We start from the raw sequence: 23,213 nt of genomic DNA, 5'->3' as shown, positions 1-23,213 counted from the left end.
CAAGCCGCACATATCTGCCATGTTCATTGCTAACTATAGAGTTAAATCTTTACTAATGGGCTCAAAGATTGAGTAAGTCTCTAATTTTTTTCAATCTGTTTCTCAGATTTTAGCAAGGAGTTCCTGGTGTTTACATATGCACTTTAATGAGCCTAGTTTTGGAAAACTGACAGACCACTGGTGGAGGCTACATAACACTGAAGCTACATTAAGTTCCAGGACAGACAAAGCTACACACACAAAAAACTCTGTCTTGAAAAGCCAATTAAAAAAAAAATGATTATGGATAACACCGAGGCCCAACTTGGTGACCAATGAGCAAATATTAGGATGACTTACAAGAATTGGGGTAAGGGGTTGCTTACATGAGCATAAGGAACTCAAAGAAAGTTGACATCATGAAAATACAGTTTTTAATGGGATCCATCTCATGAAGTTAGAAACCTGAAGCATACTGCAAGCCGGCAGGCATATCTACAAAATGGACAACGTCTTTTTTTGGTGGCTCAGTTGGTTAGAGCCTCTTCTAGGCAACATGAATGTCTAAGTTTCTTCAAAGGAGTTATACCTACTGAATCTTTACAATTTCAGGGATTTCCTGAAGAAATTTAGAGGTACCTATTTCCTCTCATAATAGGATGGAATATCTTCAGGATGGAATATCTCAGTTTTCAGGAAACTGTTACACAGCAACCTATTCTCCAGGCTTCTCCATTTTGTCTTCATTATGAAGTTTTTGAAGTTGAACAGGCAAAATAACTTCATGACAGGTTTTCGCCCAGTTTCAAATTTTCAAAATTTTCCCTTAGAATAATATTCCAATGTTTTCGAAGAATCAAACATTCCGTAAGGGCTGTCACGAGTTTCTCACATTCATAATGATTCTCTTTTGAGGAACCTTACTGTGGTTTTAAGGAGAAGGTCTGCTTAAAGCACATGCCATATAATTTACTATGGAAAGTTTTCTCCCTAGTATGAATTCTCTTATTTCTTGTAAGACCTGAGAGGTGGGTAAAGATTCTGCCACACACACCACAGTTGTAGTCTTTCTCCCATATAAATTTTCTGGTGTTTTCTAAGGATGTATTTCTTGACAAAGGATTTGTCACATTCACTACACTTTAAGGTTTCTCTCCTATATGTATTCTTTGATGAGTTCTAAAATGGCTTATCTGGATAAAGGTTTTATCACATTCACCACATTTGTAAGGTCTCTCTCCTGTATGAATTCTCTGGTGGATTCTAAGATAGCATTTCCTCGTAAAGGATTTGTCACATTCACCACATTTGTAAAGTTTCTCTCCTGTATGTATTCTATGATGAGTTCTAAGATGGTCTACCTGGATAAAGGTTTTACCACACTCACCACATTTGTAAGGTCTCTCTCCCGTATGAATTCTCAGGTGGGTTTTAAGGTTGCATTTCTTGGCAAAGGATTTGTCACACTCACTACATTTGTAAGGTTTCTCCCCTGTATGAACTTTCTGATGGATTCTTAGATATTTCAGCTGGCTAAAGCATTTGCCACAATCATTACATGTGTAAAGACTCTTTCCAATATGGGTTCCGTAATGATTTTTAACCTGATACAACCCATAAAAGCACTTTTTGCATTCTTTACGTTCATAAGCTTCCTCTTCATCAAGAATGCTCTGGTGTCTTTTAAGACTTTTGGAGGTATGAAGAGATTTGCCACATTTTCTACATTTGTAAGTTTTCTCTCCACTATGGGTTCTGTAATGGTTTTCAAGGCGTGATAAAGTACAGAAGGAACTACAACATTGCTTACATTCATAAGGCCTCTCTCCCAGAATTTTCTGATGATTTCTAAGGTATGAGTAGCAAAAGAAGGTTTTCCCACATTTGTTACATTGGTAAGGTTTCTCTGCAGAGTGGACTCTATAATGATGCCTTTTGAAAGCTGATGAATTACAAAAGCATTTACCACATTCTGTACATCTGTAAGGTTTCTCTCCAGTATATCTCATCTGATGTTTACTGAGGCCTGAGTAAGTCCTGAAGCATTTCTTACATCTCATGCATTGGTGTGATTTCTTTTCATTATAAATCTGCTGTAGCATGGGTTTACATTTAGAGTCAGAAGATTTATCATCCTCTGAATTTTTGTGTTCTTTCTTTCCAGTATGGATTCTTTCATTTTGACTAACAATGGAACACAAATTTAAAGAATTGCCACAGTCGTTAAGTTTGCAGGGTTTTTCTCCAGTGTTCATGTTCTTATGATTGTTTTGGTGTGATGATTCAGTAGAGGCATCCCTGTAGTTACTACATGTGTTGTTTTTGCAGTTTTCTGCAGAATCGCTTGTGTTATAAGGTGTACACTGAGAGGATTTGTAAAGACTTTTGCCAAGCTCGTTATAGTTGTAAGACTTCTCTTGGATAGTCACATGATGATGCACAATATGCTTTGAGCCTCCATCCAGGACCTTCCCATTCTTACACTTACGATGGTTCTCTGGAAAAAATAACACAATTAGGCACAATAAGGATTGATACATGAGTAATAAATTCAATAACATATATCTCTACCATGAGTTCTTTAAGACAAGAAGCTTCATGATCATTGTATGGATATTCAGAAGAACCTCCAATCTGATCTCCATCACATTGTGAGGACTGATAATAGCCATCTCATTCTAATTTAAACTGTGTATTTTACAGAAGGTGTGACAAGTTGGTGATGAAGAAAAAAAATGCCCTTTCAAGAAGGAGCTCCCTGAAGGATCATATGTAGAATGTTTCTCAGGCTGACAGATCTCCGTGAGTTTGAAGACAGCCTGGTCTACAGAGCGAACTCCAGGGCAGCCAGGGTTACACAGACAAACCCTGTCTCAAAAAAACCAAAACCAAAAAACAAAAAATAAAAAAAAAACAACAACAAAAGAGCCAGGCAGTGGTGGCGCACGCCTTTAATCCCAGCACTTGGGAGGCTGAGCCAGGCGGATCTCTATGAGTTCGAGGCCAGCCTGGGTTACCAAGTGAGTTCCAGGAAAGGCGCAAAGCTATACAGAGAAACCCTGTCTCTGAAAACAACAACAACAACAACAACAACATGTTGGCTATAAACTCACTCTGCAAACCACGCTGACTTGGACATAACCAGATCATCTTGCTTTAATCTCCTCAGTACTAGCATTAAAATCACACCCTACCAAGCCTAAATATAGACACCTCATCTAAGAAAAATGCTTGTTCACCACCAACAGCACTCTATTTTAAAAGATTTATTTATTTATTATGTATACATCATTTGTGACTGCAGGCCAGAAGAGGGCACCAGATCTCATTACAGATGGTTATGAGCCACCATGTGGTTGCTGGGAATTGAACTCAGGACCCCTGGAAGGGCAGTCAGTGCTCTGAGCCATCTCTCCAGCCCCTTAAAAGTCTTCTTTTTAAACCAAAGTTCTTGACTAGTTTAACCCAATATAAAATCAAAATATTTTAATTACTAAGTGTTCTGCAATGAATTTCCTTGCTCTGAATATTCAATTTTCTTTGAACTCTGAAGTTTTCATTATGAATTACATGAGAGGGCAGGTGAGATCATGCAGAATATAGCCTGGGTTACTCTTAAAGAGAACACAGACCAAAGTAAGGGAAATACTTTAATTAGAAATCTGAGTATACATATGTATAAATTAAGAACAGCATTCTTACCTACATAGACTAAATTGCTGTAATTCTCCAACATCACATCCATGTACAAAGCCCTCTGAGCAGGGTCCAGAAATTCCCACTCCTCATGGGAGAAGTTCACAGCCACATCCCAGAATGTCAACAGCCCCTGTAATGGAAAATTACAGTTACCATGTACTGCTGGAAGAATGCTTTCTTAGACAAAAGAAACCTAAGAAGTTATAGACACTCTTATGATGAAGACAAAGCATAATAATTATTGAAAGGTAAGTTTTCTAGAGGTGCTGCAGACATGGTTCAAGAGTTAGGAGCATTAATTATTCTTTCTTTCAGAGGCTCAAAGTTTGGTTCCTAACACCTGCACGGTGCCATACAACAGAATTTAATTCTGTTTGCATGAGATTCAAACTCTCATCTGAACTCTACAGGCATAAGGCAACACAGTGCTCAAGCAGACATTCAGACAAATATTTCTGTTGTAGTTTGTATGAGAACTGCCCCCACTTGCTAATAGATTTGAATACTTTGGTCACCAAGGAGCAGCAATATTTAAAAGAATTAGGAGATGTGGCCTTATTGAATTAAGTGTATCACTGGAAGTGGGCTTTGAGGTTTCAAAAGCCCCTTCCAAGCCCAGAGTCTCTCATTCTTCCTGCTGCCTGCATGTCTAGATGTAGAATTCTCAATTTCTTCTCCAGCACCATGTCTGCCTGTCTGCCACCATGCTTCCTGCCATGATGTTGAACAAGATCTCCAAAGCTGTAAGCCAGCCCCCAATTAAATGCTTTTTTTTAATTAGGGTTGCCATGATCAGGCAAAGATCACAGCAAAAGAACACTAAGACAACATCCTCACATGGGAAATAAAAGTAAAGTTACTTTTAGTAAAGGATACTTTCTAGAACATCATCTTTTATGTTGTATTTACTATCTCTGAAAAAACAATATGGCTGGGTGGCAGTGGCGCAGGCCTTTAATCCCAGCACTCAGGAGGCAGAGCCAGGTGGATCTCTGTGAGTTCAAGGCCAGACTGGTCTACAGAGCAAGATCCAGGAAGGCACCGAAACTACATGGAGAAACCCTGTCTCGAAAAAAAAAAAGAAAAGAAAAGAAAACAAACAAACAACAAAAAAGAAAACAAGATGACATCATGGTCTCACTATCAGCAAAGTTGGAGGGCATAAGATAAACATTTGAGGTCTAGATATAGAAATGTACCACTGTGAAGAGTATGCTGACATCAAACAGTATAATGCCATATTTCAGATGGAAAAGTTATGATGAGCAAAACTGTGCTTCCAAATTCTGTAATTGTCAGCCTTGCTCAAATATGGACACCCAACCAACAATGTCTGCAGCTGGCTTTCACCTGACTCTAAAGTGCTCAGCTCAGATGCTAACTAAGGTCCAGGTTATTGCTGCATCCTTGGCAGAAAAAAGAGGTATATTGTAGAAGGCAGAATTGAAGAATGAATTAAAGATCAGAGTTTGGGGGATTTTTAAACCGCAGGGAGCACACAGCATCCCAAGCAACACTATGGAATTGTTGTTAGGTCTCAAACCTAGAACGAAAGGCTACCCGGGGTGCCTATTAACATATCAAAGTGGACATTGGCTGCCAGAATCTCCCAGAATCCCTCAGTCCTTACCCATTACAGGGTATGTTTGGCATACCCCACTCCCTACCCTAGACTTCTCCAGCCCAAGGGCTAGGTTGCCCTTTGCTATATAATCCAACCATTTTGGCTGTGCTGGTCCTTTTTTATCCTTTTTACCCTTTACCCTCCTGGCCTCTTGGTCTCAAGACTCTCCCTCCTTCCCTACCTCCTCACATTACCTGACTCAGAGTCATGTTCACCCTAGACTCTCCCAGATGTCTCTGCCTCTGACTATGCTCTCCCTTTGATCTACAATAAGGCTCCTCTATCATACCTACTAGTGTTATGCCCAGATTGTGGGGACCTCTAAAAGACTACCAGGGAGACTGAATCCCATATGCAAAAGCAAAGAGCCTTTATTTCAAGCTCAGAGAGCCCGGAGACTAGGCATGGTGGTTTTGTTGTTTTTTTTTTTTTTTTTTTTTTTTATCATAGCAGAGGTTGGGGTGAGGGAATTTCTGGGGATCAGGACCCTGATTGGCTGACATTTGCCTAAGGGTATATGGAATGTTAGGAAAGTCAGGTATTTCCCCTTAGATGAAGGCCCCACTGGGTGGGGTCAGCTCATGGCTTTTTCTGGATCTGGGTGTTACCTACCAGTAAGCTTATTTCAGAAGCTGTGTCTGGGCCTCTAAGCCTGTCATGGGAGTCATGTGGTCAAGCTGTTTTAGGCCCCCACTGTAGCAGTCATGTCCTCCTTTTTTATTTCTTTTCAAATTCACTTTTATTTCTTTTTTTCATTCAGTCATTTCATGAGAATATTTTGATACCATGAAGAGAAAAAAATCTGCATCAGACAGCATTAATATGATACATAAATTTTTCTAAAACTAAGAGATGAATGAAAATTTCAGGAATCCCATATACTGATTTTTACAGAATAGTTAGAAAAAATACATGCAAATAAATGGCCTATGTGGCAATGCAATCTGATGAAGTAGAAAGATTTTCTGTGATTGAAACAAATGCATTAAGTTGGATGAGAATTATAATAACTCGTCATTAATTTTGAATATAATATTGCTCATGAGATTGGGTCAAATGAAAATTTGAAACTTGTAACTTCATTATTTGAGCTCAATTGTCCAGCATGATTTTAGGTTACATAGATAGTATCATTTATGATTCTTCCTTTATTCTTCAGAAAACAAAACATGCCAGGCTATACCATATATATATATAGTAAACCTGGGGCAAGATATCTTCAGAATCTCTACCTATTAAATACAGTGTCATCAGGGAATGGGAAAACATAATGTGGAGTGTGGTGGTATTGTGTTCCCCACAATATTGTTCACCCTAATAAATTTATCTGGGGTCAGAGAACAGACAGCCACTAGAACAAAGCCAAAAATGGTGGCTAGAAAATGGGTCAGAGCAAGCTATAGCAGAAGCTAGGCCGTGGTGGTGCACGCCTTTAATCCCAGCACTTGGGAGGCAGAGCTAGCCCACATTAGAAACAGCCAGGCATGGAGACACTTGCCTTTAATCCCAGAAATCCAGCCTTTAATCCCAGGGTGTGATAGCAGAAAGCAGAAAGGTATATAAGGCGTGAGGACCAGGAACTAAGTTAGTTAAGCATTTGGCTGGTTTAGCATTCAGGCTTTGGAGCAGCACAGTTCAGCCGAGATTCATGTGGATGAGGTCTCAGAAGCTTCCAGCCTGAGGAAACAGGATCACCTGAGGAACTAGTAAGGTAGGATAGCTGTGGCTTGTTCTGCTTCTCTGATCTTCCAGCATTCACCCCAATAACTGGCCTCAGATTTGATTTTATTAATAAGAACTTTTAAGATTCCTACTACAGTGGAGGTGAAGGGTCCAAGAATATAGAAATATAAAATTATAAACTTAAGGAATGGAAACTGACAGGCATCAGCTAGGTTAGCTATTCTTCGATAATCCCCTAGCACTCACTACCAAAACCAAAGTTAACTTTTAATGAGTTCCACATGACAACCTGCCTTGCATTGGGAACTCATCTATGTTAGAAAAAATTGCAGGTTTGGGCAAACATCAATGAACTGAGTCAAGAAGGGTGCAGGGATATACAAATATTGTTTAGCTAAAAACCCCTAAAACCTTGTTAATGGAAAATTGTAAAAGCCTAAAACAATTTGTCTCTAAAAGTTTAACTTCAAAATTACAAAAATTCCTTTGTCTATGTCTCATGCTTATCCCTTACTATAAAAAGAGGCTCATTGCCCCCCCCTCCAGCTGTGACAGCCTCAGAATTCCAACACTGGCTGTGGTTTCAGCTAGTGGATAAGCTTTTGTGCCACACGGTGGCTTTTTTCTTTTTTAAGTTTTTATTTTTTTTGGAATACAGTTTGCTTCTGGTTTAATAGACTTAGGTAGTCTGCCCCTCATTATTGTGAGACCCCAGACCCAACAGAGGGAGCCTTCCTTCTCCTTAAGAAGTAAAGAGAGCAAAGTCATCAAGAGGAACCTTGGTTTCTGCTTGAAAAGTGTTTGCTTAGGCCCAGCAGCCAGTCAGCCTCCAGAAGATTCACACTAATTAAATATCTTACATGATGCAATAAAGATGTGGGGCCAGAAGTACACCCTGTCTCAAAAGTAAAATCAAAAGACAAAGAAAAAATACTGATCTGTCTATTGAGAACTTACCACAGAGCACTGGAATGAAGAGCATGATCCAAGCAGAAATTCCCACAATGAACACACTTCAGGTGTCAACAAATACAGACGCACATCATCACTATGTGATACCAATTGTCAGAGAGATAAACCAGTATACTTTAATCTCCCACAAAAACATCAGTTAGTTGTATGACAAGAACAAGCGACATATTCCTCCCATGATTTGCACCCTCTAGAGTGCTGAAATAATTAGTGTGGGGAATCAAGAGAGTGAGACTTTTCTAAGTCTACTTCTTCTTAAATTGCTCAGTGTTTCCTTGTCAACTTTTATAAGCTTGGTTCTGCAAGGCTGACCATTGCTGAAATGTAACCAATGTGACACATGATTCATAGATCCAAAATACATAGAGAAACACAAGTCCTGTAGTGAGATCTGGCGCCCTCTTCTGGCCCGCAAGGACACATGCAGGCAGAACATTGTATACATAACAAATAAATAAATCTTTAAAAAAAAGAAAGAAACACAAGTCCATCCAATGTAGGCAGTGGCTGTCATTATATTTCTTTTAAATTAATTAATTAATTAATTATTTTTTTGCATTTATTTTAATTTTATGTGCATTGGTGTTTTGCCTGCATGTGTTTTGTGTGAGGGTTTTGGATCTCATGGAACTGGAGCTACAGACAGTTGTGAGTTGCCATATAGGTGCTGGGAATTGAACCCAGGTCCTTTGGAAGAGCAGTCAGTGCTCTTAACCTCTGAGCCATCTCTCAGGTGGCTGGAGAGACAGCCGTGGGTGCTGAGAATCGAACTCATATTTTTGGTTGTGAGCCGAGCCTTTAATGGCTGAGCCATCTCTCAGGTTCTGTCATTATACTTCTGTGATCATTCCCAATGGAATACTTTATGAATTGCAGTTTTTAAGTTTATGAACATATATCCTCACAGTAATAATCAAGGAAGTATTCACCAGAGACAAGGCTGTGCTATGTAGGTCATAAGATTAAAGACTTAATCTTGATTATCAGAGAAGAAAAAGAAAAAGACATCATATGAAATAAAGCCTTTATATAACATTACCAGGGGCAGAAAAATAAAGGCTCACATGGTTTCAATAATAGAAACAATTTTCAAAGAAATGTGGACATGGCACTGACCTGGGGAGCATTTACAGCATCATCCATTTTTCCTGTTGCTCTTCTCTGAGTTTCTGTCTCAGGAACTCTTTTTGACATTTCACATCCAGGTGTCAAAAACATGAACCTAAAATGAATGCAACTGTTATGGACAATGCAAAAATGCCTAAAAAGCCTGAAACCCCAGAAAGACACCGGAGGTCTTGTCACCATCCCTACGACAGGAGAGAAGGGAAGGATGCGTTTAAAGTGGTGGAAGAAAATAACTCAGAAGCCAGCACTGCACTCAGAAACGCTGGCTCTTAAAGCGTATGGGGAAGGAGGTGTACTTGAAGGAAGTTGTGTAATAACACAGGTCATGTACCCAAGCAGCACTGCACATCATAACCAGAGGCAAAGTACATAGAGAAACCATAGATATGTCCCATGACAACCCAGGAAATAAAGCATTTTACATTAGAAATCGTGAATAGAGGAGAGCTGTGGAATAACAGACCATGTCCAACTCACAAAACCAGCAAACCACTAGTTCTTTTTTCTTTTCTTGGATCAAACCACTATTTCTAGCTGGAGAGAAATAGAATATTAGGGGAGAAAAGATCATGTGTGTAACACATAGGCCAACAGTACAGTGCAGAGGAAAACATGAACAGCATTAGCAGGACAACTGTGAGGACAGGAAGAAGCTTGTGCTCTCTAATCTTTTTTTTGTTTTTGAGCTGAGGATCGAACCCAGGGACTTGCTCTTGCTAGGCAAATGCTCTACCACTGAGCTAAATGCCCAGCCCAGTGCTCTCTAATCTTAATGAATCAAGACACAGAAGTGGGCTAGGGAAGGCTGAGTAAGACAAAGGATAAAAAGGAGAACCAGCAAGATTTCAAACTCCACTGTAATGATAATGAAGTAGTAATACAGGAAGTGCCCCACAGATACTATGGGGAATCTTAGACTTGGTAAGTGCTTTAAGTATAATTGAAAAATATAAAACACACACACGCATCACTACTTTTCCAATTTATCAATAATGACAATTTGAGAGATAAATTAGAGAACCAACCATACAGATTTGCTTTGAAAAGCTCTAGGAGCCTGGCAGTGGTGGTGCACACCTTTAATCCCAGCCCTTGGGAGGCAGAGGCAGGCGGATCTCTGTGAGTTCGAGGCCAGCCTGGTCTACAAAGAGAGTTCCAGGAAAGGCACAAAGCTACACAGAGAAACCCTGTCTTGAAAAACCAAAAAACAAAGTCTAGGAATAAGTCTAAAGAATAATATAGATGACTTCTATGAGAAAAATTTTAAGGCAATCAGGAAAAAAGAAAAAAAGCTAGTACACACAAGTTCCACACATTAACAGAAAACAACATTGTTAAAGGCTATATTATTTTTTATAATTTATTTTTATTTTATGTGCATTGGTGTTTTGCCTGCATGTATGTCTGTGTGAGGGTCAGATCTTGGAGTTGTAGACAGTTGTGAGTTGCCATGTGGGGGCCGGGAATTGAACCTGGGTCTTCTGGAAGAGCAGTCAGTGCTCTCAACTTATGAAGCATCTCTCCTGCCCAAAGGCTATGTTATTAAGAGCAACTAACAGAATTGATGTAATCACCATCATCCAAATACTGACATACTTCAGAAAAGTAGATATGGACAGAGGAAAATCAAATATAAAAATTAATCCTAAGAAAAGTATTTATGGCAGTATCACAGGACCTAACTTCAAATCCTAATACAGAACGATAGGGACAAAGACAAGAAGGTCCTCCACATAAAGAAACACGTAGCAAAGAAACAGAACATACAGCCCAGAATAATCACACACACAGTAGAGGCCTAACTTAGGACAAATATGTCACAAATGAACCCATGGGGAAAAAAAGTCCTTTGAACATTCTGTCCTAGCAAAACATGTATTCATAGCAAAATGAATATCATTAGTTCTCTATCTCTTACCCTACACAGGAATCAATTCTAACCAGTTCAAGAATATTCCTGCAAAGCTGAAATTCCTGCATAAAAACATGATTAAATGCTTAATGATTCAAAAATAAGCAAACACTGTCTGGCTATGAGCATGAAATAAATCCTTGGCAGGTTTTCTTCATAAAAGGTACAATACTAATAAATATATAGGCTGAACAAAGAGTTGCTAATGCAAGCACATAAAGTCTAAGCCACCTAACACAAAAGAAAGGCATCATCCAGAAATTAGACAAAGGTTTCACAAAACAAAAACAAGAAAGTCAAAGCATGCATGCATATGTATGTATAGACAAAACACACACATATATATATATATATATATAAAGTTTTTAATTTTTAAAATAATTAGGTATTTTTATTTTATGTACATGCATGCTTGGCCTGCATGTATGGAAGAGCACCACGTGAGTATTCAGTGCCCACAGAGGACAGGAGAGAGAATATGATTCCTTGGACACAGTTACAGACAATTGGGAACCATCAAGTGGGATCTGGGAAATATTGTCAACTACAGGAGCAACAAGTGCTCTAAACAGTTGAGCCATCTCTATAAACACCCCAAAAATATACTTCTTAAAGTACTTATCATCCTTAGTTATAAAACTGCAAATTTAAAACCAACTCTTAGTGCTTCTCACCTTGGTCAGAATGGCCTATATTAAGAAAACGCATGGAGGATCCAGGCATGGTGGGAATGCCTTTAATGCAACCTCTCCAGAGGCAGAGGCAAGTGAATTCCTTAGATTCCATGCCAACCAGGTCTACATAGTTTCCAGGTTTTCCAGAATACACAATGAGGCCCTGTATCAAAAAGCAGGGAAAAGCCAGGTAATGGGCCACAAATGCAGCCAAGGCCACAGATGCAGCTGAGGAAATGTCAAAGTGGTTCCTATTCTAAATCATGATGGAAATGAAAATGAGTGCAAACAGGAGAAATCCCTTTGGAGGTTGCAAAAACCATAAATGTGAACCAACTTACTACCTACTAATGCTAGGGGATGCAAGATAGTTTCAACACATAGAGATCCATCAATGTAATAGAGCAATTATCTAGACTCTGACAGAAGGAAGATTATCATGTCTATACATCCATAAATTTCTGTGAAGAAATTTCACCATTTGCTCATTATTAAAGATTTGGAGAATCTGGGAATAGGAATAACACATATCAGACTAATAAACACTGGAGCCACAAAGCTAAACCCAGCATTTTACAAGTGAGTAAGTGGGAATGATTCTAATCTCCTCAGGACAGGAACATGTGTGTACACACTAACTCAATATAGTGCATCAGTTGCTACCCAGAGCAAGAAGGAAAGAGAAATACCTCAATGTAGGGTTAACACAGGTCAGACAGCAACTTCCTCCAAATTGTAAGAAATATACTTCTCAACTTCAAAAATAAATATTCCAAGAGAAAGCTCAAGTCTGATAATCTTTAAAAAATAAGCCTTAAAGCCCATGCTCTGTATCAGTGATGTTTTACATAGGACAAGATAAGGGTGAGAAGGCAGCAGACCACCAAGATGAACACAGTATCTAAGAAACATCTTAAACTCCCTGTAACAAAAATTGCTGTGTAAGCTAGTGGGAGAGAAGAGCCATCAATGACCTTATCCAGATGTGTATCCCCTGTGCCACACTACCAACCTGCCAGGTAACATGTCCTCCAGGGTGCTCATGAAAGATCAGCAACAGGCTAGTCACCACACCTTGTGGTGTCCCACTAGATCTCATCTATAAGCAATAACATCCTCCTCTTGACCCTGTGGACAAAAAATGACTTTGCTCCTTGAGGAAAATTTTCTGCATACAAAATAATTCAGCAAACTGTATTAAACAGACTTAAGATAGCAAGTCAGAATCTATGTCACTCTGGTCAGGGCTCAGACTTTAGACAAACATCCGCTGATCCTGTGTGTGTCAGCTTTGCCCAATAAAGCTGTTTCCTGGATCACAGCTTGGTTGGTTGCTTCCATCAGTTTCCTTAACAGTGCCATAGTGCGTAGACAGGTTGTCTGTGTAATGAAATGCTTTCATTTTGAATTTTGGGCCAGTTCCAGAAAAGGAAATATGTGCAATGTACTGGAAACCTAGACAAGAGTTGATGGATGGGAGGGTGACAAGCCATAGGAGGGAACCCATTCATTATATTTGTCTACAGATATAGCTGCTCAAACTGCCTTTAACTAGCTCTGCTCTCACCATAGCTTGGTCTACTTTCAGCCTCGGTTAGAAACCCTTCATTTGCAATGGGAAAGTTATTTCAGGGACTCAAAGCTAGTAACGTACAGAGAATGGGTGACTGCTGACTGCACAGCCATGAAGAGGAAATCCATACGAACTGGTTCAAATCCCAGGGAACATTACAAAGAGGGGACAAAGGATGTGTAAGCCCAAAAATATGGAGGTTACCTATAAAATGTATATCAAATATGTTGAGTCCAAATATCAAATTATTATCAAAATTTAGTAATGTAAAAGTTAAACAGATCTGTGCAAATATATTAATGAAGATAGTGCCTATTTGGAGGCAAAGTTTTTTCTTTTATGCATCCATATAAGCAACAGAGTAGAAAAACTTTTTAACATCTATTCTCACTGGTATTTCTATAATCAAAATTGAATAGTAAACAAGTAGTACAAAGCTGGGTGTGGTGGTACATGCCTTTTATCTCTGCACTTGAGAGGCAGAGGCAGGCAGATCTCTGAGTTTCAGGTCAGCATGGTATACGCCACCCTGCCTCAACAAAATAAAAGATACAGACAAAAAATGAAAAATAAAGGATTTCAATAAAGTAATCAAGAAGACAAAAGGCCTCTATAATGAATACTTGATTCGCTGAGACAATGGAAAGCCCTAGAAATAGGAAACTCATTCCACTCACAAGGACTGGGATATATTATTGCACTGTCAATGAAAGAGATTTTACTTATATGATCAAACTTCATGACAATTTAATTTCCCAGAATACAGTTCACAAAAATAGTCCAGAGAAAATTTCAAATGTACATGGAAGCAGAAAGATCCTGAGGGCACAGAACAACCCCAGGTACATGGATGGAGCAGAGCTTGAATTATCAGAGCCGTGACTCCAGAGGACACTGCAGAGGCACTTGACCAACAGAAGAGGAGAGTGGCAGAAGATGAGACACACAGCTCTTTGTTATAGAGCAGCAGATCCAGAACCATACCAATAGCAATGACCATGTGAATGTCACCAAAATAATACACATGTGTTGTGTAATAGGAACTGTATTTCCAGAACTGAAGTTATACATGGCTGCCAGCAACTGTATCGGGGCTGAGAACCGAACCCATGTCATATTCATGACAAACAAGTGTTATTAACTGCTGAGTCATCTCAATCCCTGACCCCATTCCACTTCCATTGTCACCTGAACCCCTCACCAAACAGTGCAAGAACGAGATACTAATTCAATAAAGCATAGAAAAAACCAAACACCACCACCAAGTGATTTGATCATGTGTCCATGGGAAGAGTGATCGTCTTGGACTAAAGACAATTCGAGAAATTGCCTCTAATGATCAGAATTATTTATTTAATTTATTTATTGTTTATGTGTACTGGTGTTTTGCTTGCATGTGTCTGTATGAGGGTGTCAGATCTTGGAGTAACAGACAGTTGTTAGCAGCAATGTGGATGCTGAGAATTGCCCTCTGGAAAAGCAGTCAGTGCTCTTAACTGCTGAGCCATCTCTCCAGCCCCAAAAAAGATCGATCTATCTATCTATCTATCTATCTATCTATCTATCTATCTATTTATAACTGCTGAGCCATCTCTCCAGCCCCCATCTATCTATCTATCTATCTATCTATCTATCTATTTATAACTGCTGAGCCATCTCTCCAGCCCCCAAAAATATTTATCTATCTATCTATCTATCTATCTATCTATTTATAACTGCTGAGCCATCTCTCCAGCCCCCAAAAAGATCGACTGATTGATTGATTTATTATGTATACAATGTTCTGCCTCCATGCCAGAAAAAGGCACCAGATCTCATTATACATGGTTGTGAGCCACCATGTGGTTGCTGGGAATTGAACTCAGGGCCTCTGGAAGAACACTCAGTGCTCTTAACCTCTGAGCCATCTCTCCAATTCCCAGAATTATTTATCAGATAGTTTCTAATTTTATCCTAATCTATAGGGCATTTTTAAGCTCTAAAAACAGTGTGGCATGACACCCTCTCACAGCATACATGCATACATGCTGTGTTTTTCCAGATTCTAAGGTGTACCATTAAGAAGTCAGTGGTGGCACAGACCTTTAATCCCAGCACTAAGGAGACTGAGGCAGACGGATGTCTGTGAGTTCAAAGCCAGAATCATTTACAAAATGAGGACTAGGACAGCCATAACTGTAACACAGAGAAACTCTGTAGAAAATGAATGAATGAATGAATGAATGAATGAATAAATACATAAATAAATAAAATAACAACACACACACACAAAGAACTCAGTATATGATGGCACATTTCTGAATGCTGAATTTACATCCTAGACTGCATACATCTCAGTTGGAAAATTAATGCAGAGTAAAATGTTAACCTTACTTAGTAAATGTTAATGGTTGCCCGGCGGTGGTGGCTCACGTCTGTAATCCCAGCATTCGGGAGGCAGAGGCAGCCGGATCTCTGTGAGTTCGAGGCCAGCCTGGACTACAAAGCGAGTTCTAGGACAGGCTCCAAAGCTACTCAGGGAAAACCTGTCTCAAAAAACCAAAAAAAAAAAAAAAAAAAATTAAGCTAATGGTTACAACATAACTTCAAAGCTTGCTAGAAGTCCTCTACCAGCTCATTCTGCAAACATGCTGGCAAAGAGAAAATGAATGAAAAAAAAAAAAGAAATCAAGATGAGCTCCAGTTCACATGGCCTAAAATTTAATGACAGGGTTAGGACTCCACAGCAGAGTTTCGGAGCCGGCTTCCTTAGGAACAGCAGAGAAACTGCTCGCACCCCGTCCTTCCCTCCCGCGTCCCAGCCCCGCAGCTCCTCTGACCTGGGAGGTTCCAGGGCCGCCGGGCTGCGGTTCCCGCCACTGCGCTGTGACTGTGACTTTCCCAGGTCGTCGCCTCACGGTCCCACATAAACTCACCCGTGTAGCCCAGTCCGAGTCCTCTGCCAACAGTCTAGAACCACGAACCACGTGGCTCTCCCAGGGCTTGCAGGCAATGGCAGGATGTCCGCTCCCAGGTCATGCTGGGAATGGCGGGATTTCCGGTCCCTCCCTCTGGGTTTTCAGACCGCACCCATCATGCCATATGACCCCCACCACCACCCACTTCCTCTGCCCTATTCAGCTTCCCATCCTCCTTGCTGTATATAAGTCTGAAAACAGCAAATGGCCCCTGAAGGTTGGTGACATACCTCATTCTGATGTAAACTCACTTCCTCCTCCCCCTCTGCAATGGCTTGTGGGAAATTCTGCTGAGCAAAATATCTTCTCTGCGGGCAGGTTAGTTGGCTCTGTTCAGCAAGCTTAGTATAGACCATCAACACATATGTCACTCTGCCTGTCACGTAGAGGACAGGGAAAGAACAGGGGTATGAAAAGCTGTAAATGGCCGGGCGGTGGTGGCGCACGCCTGTAATCCCAGCACTCAGGAGGCAGAGGCAGGTGGATCTCTGTGAGTTCGAGGCCAGCCTGGTCTACAGAGTAAGTTCCAGGACAGACTCCAAAGCTACAGAGAAACCCTGTCTCGAAAAACCAAAAAAAGAAAAAGAAAAAGAAAATCTGTAATTGAAGTTGGGCATGTGGAGGGGCCCCAAAGCAGCTTGACCACACAGCACCCATGACAGGCTTAGGGGCCTAGACACAGCTTCTGTGAAAGGATTATTGGCAGGTAACACTCAGATCCAGTAAAAGCGTCAAGCTGTTATCACCCAGGGATCCACCCTGGGATGAGGAAGTACCTAGCACCCCAAACATTCCAACCATTAGATAAGGGGGCCAGATGTCCTTGAGTCTAGCACACACCTATTTTTTGTTTTACTAGACAACTGTCAGCCAATCAGAGTCCTGAACTCTGGAAATCCCCTCCCCCTCAACCTCTGCTATGATTTAAAAAACAAAAAACAAAAAAACCCACCCCACCTGAGCTCAGGGCTCTCTGCTCTCACTGTTGTGTCAGAAAGAGGCTCCAAGCTCCAAGCTCCGGAGCTTGAAACAACGGCTCTTTGCTTTTACATGCAGGATCTGGTCTCCGTGGTGGTCTTTTGGGGGTCCCTGTGATCTGGGCATAACAGGCGCAGCTTTGGACTAAGATCAAATGAGCAGGCCTGCTGTAAGCGTGTGGAGTTCTCGAGCCCCTTTGGTCCTCAAGAGAACAGTAAAAGCCCTCAGACCCTGGTACTCTGCCCCTTCCTGCAACGGGTTCCCACTTATAAGTCCTCAAGAGACTCCTGAGATCTATTGCAGAGGCAAGTAAGTGGCCACAGCTTGAGATGGAGGGATGAAACCAATCTATTCCCTCAACCTTCCTTCTTCATCATGAATGCCTCCTCCATAAAATATGTCATGAAAAACTTTAAAATAGAATAATTATAAGATTATACTATGCCTATTCCAGACATTCTATGAAACACAGTGGCCCTGGAGTTGTCATTAAAAACCTTCAATAGCCTTTGGGAGGTAGAGGCAGATGGATCTCTGAGTTCCAGGACAGCTATAAAAAAAAAAAAAAAAAAGACTTAGAAATTCTTAGCAATCAGAAATTATAATAATGAGGGGACTCAACTCAAGATCCAAATTGTCAAACAAACAAAAACTCAAAAAGTAAGTCAAATATTAAAGAAGAGAGAAATGATATGAATATATAAAAAGGAGTTGTTTATTTATCTACATGTGTATACAAAGCACTCTTGAAAAGCAGGCTCCATGCCCAGCAATAGATGGCCGACACAAAATGAACTCACTGGCTGTTTTGGAGGTTTTTATCTCATAATGTTCTGTCAGGTTGTTTGTTTGTTTGTTTGTTTTTTAGCTTACAGGTCCTTCAAATATATACTATGGTTTCTAGTTTAATGATTTTATGGGATCTCCATATGTGTGCGAATGTATGCGTCTCTGATGGAGTAATTTTCTTAATTGAGGGTTCCTCTTCGAAATGGATTCCAGCTTGTGCCAAGCTGACAACACACTCGCCAGGAAAGTACAGCCTTCTCTTTGATACCACTCATTATCTCTTTTTTAGTCCAATTTGTTAGAAATATTAGTTTGGAGATTGTCCAGTTACATCATTCCTCTGTAAATTCTAATATTTTATTTTGTAAAGAAATGTAATCATTAGATTACAAGGAATGTTACCTATCATGTTTCTAATATCTTCAATTATTTTTCTTCTGGCATAAGCCACATTTTATAAAATAAGACAAATTCAAATAACTTCATGCTTCCCTGGAGAGCCAGTGTTAAACATGACTTCTATTGAACTGTGTGATTTACAATAATGTGACCTATTGAACATAGGGAAAACATACACTTATTGAACATGAATTTTAAAAATAGACTTAACACAAGATAAAAATGAGAATTTCATGACTAGTTTATAATAGTGGCTTAGATATAATTATTCAAATTCCTTTTTAATATCTATTTTGAATTAGGTATGAGATACATGTCCATGGCTCATTTAAAATCTCAGTATGTTCAATATTTTAAGGTGAACACCAAAAACCTTGGAGGTTATTATTTTTCCCTCTGCAGATAAAGCAGTTAGGGAATGGATATATTGAAGAATGCACCCTTGTTGCTTTGTGTTCAAAGAAGCCCTCATGCTACCCACTGCCATGTTCTACATTGGAAATAATGTTACAATGTAATGGTCTTGTTGACTAATGTACACTTCTCAGCCTCTTTTGCCCAATGGGTCCACAGGATTAGCAAAGTTAGTCTGAGCATTGCTTTGATATTTTGATCTTTTGTCCCAGGGATGGCTCCAGTATATCCCAGTTTCAAGCCATAATCCATACCTGAAAACCTATCATTTTCTCTGTATGTTTATTCTTTTTTTAAAGATTTATTTATTAATTCGTACACAGAAAAGGGTGCCAGATCTCATTACAGATGGTTGTGAGCCACCATGTGAGTGCTGGGAATTGAACTCAGAACCTCTGGAAGAATAGTCGGTGCTCTTAACCTCTGAGCCATCATCTCTCCAGCCCTGTTTGTTCTTTATTTTGCCTATTTATTGACATGGGCTTTTGTGGAATAAACATTTATTCATAAGGAAAGATACTCATGTTACAATTATGTCATTGGTCAATCATTTATTTATTTATATGTTCATTTTCTTGCATATTTTATGTCCTATTTAATGCTTCACAACTTCTGAAGAGTCATTGGGTTTATCTTTTCAATTTAATCTCATGTTTACTTATGCACAGCCACGAAATTTACCAAAGAATTTCTATTGAGAACATGTCTAGAAATAAATAACAAATATAATTTTATGCAAAAAAAAAGGCTGGGTGTGGTGGCACACGTCTTTAATCCTAGCACTCTGTGAGTTCCAGGCCAGCCTGATCTACAGGGGAAGTTCCAGAATAGCCAGAGCTATACAAAGAAACCACAATAAACAAACAAACAAACAAACAAACAAACAAATAAAAGAGCACCATTGCTTTTAATACGTACCCAGCAACCACCTGTGAGCTGACAACTATCTGTAACTTCAGTTCTGGGGCACCTGATGCTTTGTTCTACACCCCCAAAGGCACCAGGCACAGGTGTAGTTAGTGGACACATACATGCAGAAAAGGCATTTTTTTAACACTGACCTGTACAAATGGACATACAGCTAGCATGTTCTTATTCAGACCTGAGAAGACAATGTAGAAGATTTGTCCTCTACAAAAATTCTAAGCTATTCCTGTGAAAACCTCTCTCCCCAGCATTTATTGTACAACTAGAGAAAGTAATTTTAAAATGAACAAAATGGTGAAAAGCACAGACTTAAAAACTCTGTAGAAGTAGCTCAAATCTAGAGGCCATTTGGAAACATGTTGAAATAGCAGGCCCTGGTGCCACACACAACCTCGTACCCCAGTATGTGGGAGGTTCAGTTATGCAGATCACGGTGTTCAAAGCCAGCATGGTCTACAAAGTGAATCCCAGATCAGGCAAGGCTACATACTGAAAGTCTATTTTAAAAGATTTTTTACCATGACTCAATTTTTTTTTTCTTTTTTAAAGAGAAGACAGCTGGGAGGTGGTACATGCCTTTTTGTTTTTTGAGACAGGGTTTCTCTGTGTAGCTTTGCCCCTTTCCTAGAACTTGCTTTGGAGATCAGGCTGGCCTTGAACTCACAGAAATCCACCTGCCTCTGCCTCCTGAGTGCTGGGATTAAAGGCGTGCGCCACCACCGCCCGGCGGTACTTGCCTTTAATTCCAGCACTTGGAAGGCAGAGGCAGGTGTGAATTTGAGGCCAGCCTTGTCTACACAGCTAGTTCCAGGACAACTAAGGCTCTCACATGGAAACCCTGTCTCAAAACACCGAGAGAGAGAGAGAGAGAGAGAGAGAGAGAGAGAGAGAGAGAGAGAAGAAAAACAATGATCTTTCTGGTTTGAAGGTTGCCACTGAGTGTCCTAACCAAGTGTGAAATGGCCATCAATTCTCCTGAGACCAGTAGACAACAGGGATCAATAGACACATCCTCTCTGCTGTGACAGTAAAGACAGAGGAAACAAACGCCCTTCTATTCACAGGAGCAACAGTTTTAAGGCAAGATCAAGCCACATGTGCCAGCCAACTTCCGCACTCTCTGGAGAATTTAAATCTTTACTCTTGGGCTCAAAGATATTATACATCTCTTCTAATTCTACCTTTCCATACATTTATCAGAGATTCTAGGAAGGAGGTACAGGAGTTTAAATGTCCACTTTCATGTGACTAGTTCTAAGTGGAGCCCACACAGCACTTGATACCTCGATCACTAATTCAGTGCATCCTTTGCAGTAACTGGGCATCAACATGTTTCTACATGTATCAGTCAGAGTGGAAATATTTTCAGAATTCCAGCCCTTAAAATCAGGGAGAATATTTGCCATCAAAAATATAATTGACAGAGGATAGAATGGAAAGAAAGCTGAGCTACAAGGGATATGTTATTTTATTTATTTGTTTATTTATTTTGTTTTTTGGCTTTGTTTTTTGAGAAAGGATTTCTCTGGGTAACAGCCCTAGTTGTCCTGGAACTCTCTTTGCAGACAAGGCTGGCCTTGATCTCACAGATCCTGCTGCCTTTGCTTCCCAAGTGCTGGAATTAAAGGCCTGCATTACTATGCCTGGCAAAATTAACTATTAAAAACTATTTATTTATTTGTTTATTTTATGTATATGAGTGCTCTATCTGCATGAGAAAGGATGATAAACGGTGCTGGTTACTGCGTGGAAAGGTCACTGTCACGACAGAACCCAGTATTAGTTTTAGAGCTTTATTAGGAGGAAGAGGGGTGGGGGAGGACCAAAAGGACCAGGCCTCAGAGCATGTGCAGAGGGCAGAGAGAAAGATGGTCAGAAAGAGACAGAGCAGAGCAGAGCAGAGAGAGGGTGGGGTCTGCACCAGGCTTTTAAGGGCTCCCGGTATGGAGCTACAACATGTATGGGCTGATTATGTGACCACGCTGCGCACACACAGTAGCCAGCACTTACTGATGATGTAATACGCAAGACCTTTTGCTTAACTCCTGAACTGCGCATGTGCAGTCATGCAGCTGAAGTGAGGGCAGAATTCTTTTGTTTTGTTTTGTTTTGTTTTTTTGAGACAAAGTTTCTCTGTGTAGCTTTGCGCCTTTCCTGGAATTCGCTCTGTAGACCAGGCTGGCCTCGAACTCACAGAGATCCACCTGCCTCTGCCTCCCGAGTGTGCCACCGCCACCTGGCTTGAGGGCAGAATTCTAACAGCATGTATGCCTTTATGGCAGAAGAAGGTATCAGATCCCATTATAGATAGTTGTGACTCACCATGTAATTGCTGGGAATTGATCTCAGGACCTCTGAAAGAGCAACCAGTGCTCTTAACCATTGAGCCATCTCTCCAGCCCTGGGACACGTTATTTTAAAAGAGTTAAGCTTGGGCATCAGAAGAAGAAAAAGGAAAATAAGTTAATGAAAATACACATTTTAGATGACATCAGGAGAAGCAGAGCATTACAGGTGTGCAGGATTTCAATATGAAACATTGCCAGAAGAAAAGAGGACACAAGGCTGACTTGGGTGCCATTCCTCACTGTTGTTCTTCTCTGGAATTTTGTCTCAGGAACAATAACTAGACCACTTCTTTACATTTCATATCAACTTATGAAAAATACAAAGGAAAAATAAACATTAAAATCTCTTAAGGACGTTGGCCAGAGAAGCAGTTAGGTTAACTACAGAGATCTTCATTTTTCTTTTTGTTCCCCCAAATCCAAACCCCCAGTCTCATCCCCAGCTCGGCAGCAGACAATCTGCAGTGGCCTCCCAGCCTCCCTTTGACCCCATCTACAGTGAATCATACAGATCTTCCCCTCCTAACTTCCCTCTTCACTCATTACTTTATCCCAACAATTCCAGCTGGCACTCCCTGGGAACCCTAAGGTGTGGTGATATATTGTTTACCCTAATAAAATTTGCCTGGTGTGGTGCACGCCTGTAATCCCAGCACTTGGGAGGCAGAGCCAGGCAGATCTCTGTGAGTACAAGGCCAGCCTGGGCTACCAAGTGAGTTCCAGGAAAAAGGCGCAAAGCTACCCAGAGAAACCCTGTCTCGAAAAATCAAAATAAATAAACAAAAAAAACTGAACAAACAAACAAATAATATAAATAAATAAATAAAAGACTTTGCCAGGCGGTGGTGGCACACGCCTTTAATCCCAACACTCGGGAGGCAGAGCCAGGAGGATCTCTGAGTTTGAGGCTCCAAAGTGAATTCCAGGACAGGCAAAAACTACACAGAGAAACCCTGTCTCGAAAAACAAAACAAAACAAAACAAAAAAAAAATTTGCCTGAAGATCAGAGGACAGAACAAGCCACTAGATTAAACATAGAGGCTGAGTGGTGGCATACACCTTTAATCCTAACACTCAGGAGGCAGAGATCCATCCAGATCTCTGTGAGTTCAAAGCCACCCTGGACTACATGATACTGACTCAGTCTAAGAAAGAA

At 40.3% G+C, this 23,213-nt stretch overlaps 1 protein-coding gene across 1 annotated transcript; it reads right to left on the bottom strand.

Moving 5' to 3' along the window:
• Positions 1-395: 395 nt before the first annotated feature.
• Positions 396-16,632, bottom strand: LOC118576653 (zinc finger protein 420-like). Its single transcript, XM_036176843.1, is given in 6 exon segments — positions 396-1,044; positions 1,046-1,124; positions 1,127-2,476; positions 3,682-3,808; positions 9,074-9,179; positions 16,432-16,632. Coding segments are annotated over 6 exon segments (1,812 nt in total). The 5' UTR covers positions 16,437-16,632; the 3' UTR covers positions 396-899.
• Between the last annotated feature and the right edge of the window lie 6,581 nt (positions 16,633-23,213).

Source organism: Onychomys torridus, unplaced genomic scaffold (genome assembly GCF_903995425.1).
Source record: "Onychomys torridus unplaced genomic scaffold, mOncTor1.1, whole genome shotgun sequence".
In the NCBI taxonomy this organism is placed as follows: Eukaryota; Metazoa; Chordata; class Mammalia; order Rodentia; family Cricetidae; genus Onychomys; species Onychomys torridus.
Note: the sequence above shows the minus strand (reverse complement) of the source record. Positions and strands in the feature narration are given on the sequence as shown.